General features: G+C 42.3%; 1 protein-coding gene across 3 annotated transcripts; it reads left to right on the top strand.

Moving 5' to 3' along the window:
- Window positions 1-4,411: 4,411 nt before the first annotated feature.
- LOC120736423 (transcription factor Adf-1-like) lies at window positions 4,412-7,061 on the top strand. 3 transcript variants are annotated; one of them, XM_040036492.1, is made up of 4 exons: window positions 4,412-4,683; window positions 5,519-5,685; window positions 6,356-6,445; window positions 6,617-7,061. In XM_040036492.1, the coding sequence occupies exons 2-4, from the start codon at window positions 5,625-5,627 to the stop codon at window positions 6,874-6,876; spliced, it is 411 nt and encodes a 136-aa protein (XP_039892426.1). In that variant the 5' UTR covers window positions 4,412-4,683; window positions 5,519-5,624; the 3' UTR covers window positions 6,877-7,061. The 3 variants fall into 3 exon arrangements, with proteins under 3 accessions (XP_039892426.1, XP_039892425.1, XP_039892427.1); XM_040036491.1 differs by having other exon boundaries at window positions 5,411-5,685; XM_040036493.1 differs by having other exon boundaries at window positions 4,412-5,377.

Genomic DNA, 7,061 nt, shown 5'->3' with positions numbered 1-7,061 from the left:
ATCTGGAGTCGAAACTAAATAAAAATAAAAACTAATGAAAATGGCAAAACGATTAAGACCCTGGTGCAGAGATTCGCAAATCTGACCAGGAAACGTTATAAAATGGATTGTCGGAACAGTCAGCGTTAAAGTCACCTTTGACAGTCCAGACTAAGATGGCGTTGAACATCTTCAGGGCGGAAAAGGGTTGGTGTGACCAAGGTGTGGTTTGGCTTGTTGTATGTATATTTTGAGATCATATGGCTCTGGATGGACCAGTTACCAGGGCATGGAAGGAGGACAGACTCATTTAAGAGGAGAAGGAATTTCCTGGGATTGAAGATCCTCTGGGTGAGTGGTTGATTAAGAGCATACATAAAATAAAAGCTATCTGTTGTTATTGATTGGTAATAGATTGATAATTGGCCACATTTACAGCTGTATTGACTTGTTGTGGACGTAGTCTGCTTCATGTTTAAGCACTCTAATTAACAGATTGAAAATAGAGACATTAAAGGAAGAGTATGCAGCGCCACCCTGTCAGACGCCAGTGACGGTGGGGCTCAGTGATGAATCAGGTGAGCTGGATTCATGGCTGATTCAAAACTAAGATTCCCCTGCTGTGGTCAGTAAGGGGAAAACAGGGGGAAATAAAATTTAAAAGAGGCATTTATAAACGTTTATGTGTCAAGTTAAACGGGATAAAAGGGGGTGTTTTACTGTTATTTTGGCATCAGCATTATTATTGCATCAGAATCATATAACAAGCATTGCATTAAACATTTATTGAAGCTTTTGACATTGTACTAACATTTGTGTTCCAGTGATTGTTATAACCGCAGGTTAATCTTCTATTCTTAATCGTATATTCACAGGTGTCAGGATAATCATATGATCTTTCATTGCAGGTGTAACCATGATCATTTTTATACATATTGCAGTTTGTTGCTCATTATAGAGTTGTGCTCAAGTTAATGAGGGTTAAAAGCTACAGTCGACGCGATGTTTGGCTGATCTATGGTGTGGAGTGACTTCGAGCATAGAAGGCCGCACGCGCTTACATAACACTGATATCATGTTATTCTTTGTGATCTTTTATTCAATTATATCTTTAAGTTAAGTTTTAAGTAGTGGTGGTTAATTAAACGACATTCATTTAAGGTTATATACTTGAGTCAGAGCATTACATGCAGATCAACTTAACAACCTGGGAGACCTTGTAGCTGCAATATTGTGTCTCCATAAGGGACAGTAGGCGGAAGCAAACACATGATTTTTGGGGGGGCAAATGTTAGGATTAAAAATGGCTAATTTGTTTTTGATGTCTTTTCTTAATATGAGTGGTTTTAGTAATTTTCAGACACACCTTGCAAATGTGCTTATAATGAGTTGGCACTCGGCCTTTTGAAGGTCATAAGCTTCGTTCGGCGTGATGGTCCGGACTGATAAAGTGTAGGAAATGCCTTGAGTGCAGAGGGCATAATGCAAACACGCTTACACACACATAGGATATGATTAGAATAAGTCCCTGGGACATTCTGAATATTCTTAAAAATTCTGAATCACTAGAAGGTCAGTAGATAACAACATTAGATTATTAGGGGTAGGAAGAGAGGTGTTTTGGTTTTCTGACTCTTACAGATAAAGGAACAGACACCAGACGAGGTCACAGAGATACGAGGATCCCTCGCAGCAGAGACAGACACGGTGACTGCCGAGACACCAACTGGGTCCAAGTGTCATGGCGTTTGGGCTCCAGCTAGTCACCTCAAAAGGATGGATCCCATAAACACAGCAATAACCATGAAGGGGTTGGCGGAAATCCGGGAACACCAGACCAACGAGGTTTGAGAGGCTCTTGGGCAAAAGGGGGACGCGTTCCTGATCTTTTTCTGGAGGACACACAGGACCCGAGGATACACAGATCGTTGTTTGAAATCGGGGCAGAATAATCCCCTGATCTGTGCCACGACTGAAGGGTTGTCTAACCCCTGAGGTTGAAGAAAGAAGAGCAGAGGATCACCCAACTGGAAGACACTGGTAGCTGCAGCAATAAAATAAAGGCTAAAAGCTCCTTGGACAGAGGTTCTAGTCTGAGTACGTCTGAAGGGTATAAGGTAGCACCAAATAAAGCTGTGGGAGAACTGAGGAGTGTCATCTGTACCGGCTACTGTTGTAACAATAGTCTTTCTTACATCTGAACTGCGCAAACACAGAGGTCATCTCACATATGGTTCGCCCATCAGGGGGACAAAGGACCTCAGGAGTGAGAAGAGATGAACCCGGCCACACTGGATTACAGGGTGTTGGTGAGCTCATTATTCTAACGAGCTCATCAGGGGGAGTGTGAGATTATAATATTATTTTATGCCATGTTATACCCCTAATTAAAGATTGTGAATTATTATGTAGTTTTAGTTTGCATTATTCTCCTGAATTAGAAGAAGCTGATAACTATTGCATTAGTTAAACTGATTTGCATTACATTAGACTGCTGATTTATTGTGGATGAATGATATTGTTTTATGATGTTATAAGAAATACTGTTTGCAGAAAGTCATCGCCTTATTTGTCTGATTAGAAGAGAACAGAACATGCTGGAGTTTTCTGCCCCATCTCAGCAGGAGCAGATAAACGGGGAGCCAAGGTCGTAGCTTAGGCGCCGTGTGAGAGAAAGCATGTGAATGTTTAGGCTTTTATGATAAGGTGGGGGCACCAGAGGCTATAAGAGTTTGATCAATGCTCCACCATTTTGAGATCTGAGGCTGTCTGCATACAGTGTCCATCTCCCACGCGTGTGATCATTAAAATCATCGTTGACTTAACCCGGCCGGACCAGTGTTGTTATTGTGGTTTTTCTCTTGTCTCCATCCCCAATTTTGAACTCATAACAGACATTTCTCAAGGGAAAAAAATCCCACAAACCTTAAAGTGCACTTGAAAAGCTCACACAGGAAGGCTAACCTAGCTTACCTTGAGAAGGTAAGGGAGCACACTCAACCCTCATCCCCAGAAAACAGAAGCTAACCCCAGGCAAGGCAGCGTGATGCATCCCGAGACAACAGGACTGGGATATCTACATAACTGTGTGAGTCAATTGCCTTCAAAAAGTTTATAAATTCACTTGAACCAAAATTACGAACACCCGGTGCTGCAAGAGTTAATAGTCTTATTGGGGCCAAGATATACATTTTATAGTTGCCTGGTATCAGTGGTTTTTCATCTGCCTTTATTTATTTATTTATTTATTTAAAGAACCCATAGGTGGGAATGTGAGTTATCTGTCTCTGCGTGTTAGCCCTGGGACAGATGGGCGTCCCGTCCAGGGTGCAGGGTATGGTAGCTGGAATAGCAACATACCCAAGGATAAGCAGAAGAGAATGACTGATATGATGAAACTGGGATTTTGTTACACTTAATTATTGCAAACAAAACTAAAACTATAACTGAAACTAATCAAAACTAAACTGAAACTAAGGATTTTCAAAAAAATAAAAACTAAACTAGCAAACAATTGGTAAAAACTAATTAAAACTGATATAAAATTGAAAATCTGAAGTCAAAACTAAATAAAAATAAAAACTAATGAAAATTGCAAAACTATTAAAACCCTGCCGGATACAGACTTTGTAACATGTCACGTGAAGATTCATCAGCCAGATGAAGTGTTTACTGACAATTGACAGTGATAGCGGACATCATCATCCCTATTCCAATCAATCCTCTCCACACAGACAAGCATAAACACGCTAGACTATCACTAAATCAAATTTAACACACATACGTTATGACGCTAATAGACCCTGTGCACGAGAAAATGCTAACTTCCTGGTTTGAGACCGGATGTGGGGTTGTACATTTCTGTTAGCTTTACTTTGCGGTCAATCGCTACTGCGAAGATATACTCCAAAATCATGTCCAAAACTCGAAAACGGAAAGATCGTTACAAAGATAAGTTACAAAGAGCAGAAGGTGGGAACACTCACCACTGTTGTGTCATAAAAAATCTAATAAAGTTGCTGCATTTGCTGAAGTTGCAACTGGAAGTTGCATATGCTAACGTGCATATAGTCTATTCAGTTTACAATAGGGTTCATTCGCTCGGTCAGCAGGTGGCAGTATGCTCGTACACTGGGGAGTAAACTGCCATTAAACAAACAGAAGAAGAAGAAAACCACTGCACATGCGCTGTACGGATCGGGTAGACCCGATTTGTACGGTCCGACTTTGCACATGCGCAGTAAGGATCGGGAGTCCTGATCTGTAACTATTTTTTTATTTTTCGTTTTTGTCTACATTTTATTGAAATGTTTCATTATTGGAAACATTTTAAGAGATACTTGTTATTCTTAACATCTTAACAGATACTCTGACCCGTAACTATCGTAAAACGTTTGGACCGGAAGTAGACACCTTTCGCGCATGTGGGGTACCGATCGGGTTTCCGGTACGGATCGGGTAGTGACACGGCCCAAGCACTTCAATGTAGCGGACACATGGAAAGAAGAAACACATGAAAACATGGCAGAGCCAATTGTCTACGCTAGAGCTGAAGAGGATGAACGCCCTTGGCCTCATATACAAAGAATGTTTTTCTTAAAAGCAGTACAAAGGAACAGCTATGTCTTCAGTGTCTTCAGTGAGAGCCAAAACAAACCAACTTTTCAGCGTGAAAAAACTCAACTCGTGTAATCTGAGGAAACGGTAAGTTTTCTCTAAATATCTTTTTAGCTGTGGTTAGCTGGATGTCAGTCTTATGTTACAGCAGCTGTGTCAAACTCGAGCTGCGAGTCATATTTTCGGCGCTACGTTGTAGTGAGATAAGTTTGTGGGTGTTTTGTGCAGCTTCGGCTGTCCTTTTGACTGCTTGCCGGTTAGCTAGCGTGAGCTACAACTTACGGTGTGTTCACACCGAACGCGATGGACGCGAATAGAGCGTCAGGTTTACATGTAAAGTCAATGGAAAGGCGTGATGACACGCGATTGTGGGTCCCGCGAAAATTCGGAAGCAGATTTGCGTCGTGAAAACGCGTGAAACGCGCGTCAGTGTAGCGCGTCTGGCGCGTTTGACTCGCGAATAAAACCACGCGCGTGAGTTTTTGTGTTGCATTTTGTGCATACGTGCGTTTCGCGTCTACTGCTCGAGTTGGAAAAATCTGAACTCCAGTGTCAAATCGCGCCGCGACAACCAATCAGGAGCCTGGTGACGTGGCTGTGACCTAGGTCAAAGGGGCAGATCCAGCCAAAGCCCTTCATTCTTCATTCAGTATGGAAGAAAAGCTAATCAGTGCTATGGCTAATCACCCCGAGCTGTATGATGCTAGCTACTATTTCTACCGAGACAGGAATAAAAAGGACCTAGCTTGGAGACACATAAGTGAGGAGATCAGGCAACCTGGTAAGTTCATTCCTTCTTCTTTTTAATTTTCAGACTGACCCGATGAAGCCGCGCAAAAGCTAGCAAGCCCGCCTACTGTCCCGCGATTTGCCCACTGTTGTACAAATACCTTTCCGCTAACCAGATAATGCGTTTATTCAGAGGACATCTGCAGGAGAAAGTGGAAGAGCCTCAGGGACACCTATAATAAGGAGAAGAGGACAGAGAAGGAGAAGAGGAGTGGGTCTGCAGCAGGATCGGGGAGGAGATGGAAGTTCTTCGGTCATGGGGTTTGCCCGAAGAGGCAGCAGGGGAGTGTCAGTCAGAAGGTATGTTTACAATGAATTAATGTAAGCAGTTAATTTATGCGTGTTGTCATACAGGAATATATTTTGTTTATTAACTCATTCACTGCCAGCCATTGGCAGTGAATGAGTTAAACCCATTGACTCATTCACTGCCATTGACGGCTATAGACGTCAATGGCAGTGAATGAGTTAATAAACAGTATACAGTAGTCCTGCTGTTCATCCCTCACTGCCTCGCCTTTTCGCTGATTTTTTTTTTTTTTTTGCACCGTACAGCTTTCAACAATGCGCATTGCATTCTGCAGCCCAAATGACAAATCTCCTCCGTGTCGTGTCTCCTGCGCTTGCCAAACTTATCATGTTTGGTTTTGATAACCATCACGTCCAATAGAAAAAAACAGCACAAAAACACTCTTAACTATGACCCTCATTCGGAAATAGACACCTGCACCGGGAGCGAAAAAGGCGCACAAATGTGGCGCCGCAGACAGAGAAAAAGTGCGGCATAATACTTTTACGTTTTAAATCGACAACGGTTTGCACTTTGAGAATCAACTTGTGAGAACTGTGACTACTGTTCATGTGCTGCAATAAATGAGAGACCACTGTATATAATAATAAGTATATAATAATATAATATTCTCTATGACTGTTGTCTTCAACCTGTTAACATTTAATATTGTCTTGATAGAGTCAAGTAATCATGCAGCAGAGTCCTCCCCTGTCTCTTCTACTGGCTCCCCAGACCCTGGTCCCTCAGCTCCTGCTGCTGCACCCACAGGTATGAACATCAAGCACTGGTAGCTTTTTACTTGCTTGAATCCCCTTGTGATCACCTTTACTAAATATCTACAACCAATCTGTTCATATCCTGGTTTTTTTCAATTTTGAAAATGAAAATCTAGTAGCAGCCTTCTCATTACTTTGTGGTGTTTTGTGCTGTGTTTTACAGGCCCACAGAGGAGGATAGCTCGAAGGCGGGCGAGGGACGGGTCCCAGGACGGTCCATCGGCAGTGGAGCTGGCTATCCTGGAGTCCCTAAAGAGGCCACGCCCGTCTCCAACAGAGCATTTCCTCCTCAGCCTTGTTCCTGCTCTGGAGAGCATGCCGCCTCAGACACGAGAATTCGTGAAATTTCAAATTTATAAATTAGTTTTTGAAAACAGCACAGCTGTGTTAAATTTGGAAACATTGGACCCTAATGATCAGTAGTTTTCTGATGAGGCAGCAGGCTCTCCAGGGCAGAAACAATGCTGTTATTTTTCTCCTTCTCCCTGAGGCTCTTCCACTCCAAGCTGGGTCCTTTTTATTTCTGTCTCTCTGTAAATACAGGGAGTGCAAAATTATTAGGCAAGTTGTATTTTTGAGGAATAATTTTATTATTGAACAACAACCAT

Source organism: Simochromis diagramma, unplaced genomic scaffold (assembly GCF_900408965.1).
Source record: "Simochromis diagramma unplaced genomic scaffold, fSimDia1.1 OVJJ01000324.1, whole genome shotgun sequence".
Taxonomy (NCBI): Eukaryota; Metazoa; Chordata; class Actinopteri; order Cichliformes; family Cichlidae; genus Simochromis; species Simochromis diagramma.
The sequence above is the reverse complement of the archived record's forward strand: the minus strand, read 5'-3'. Positions and strand labels throughout refer to the sequence as shown.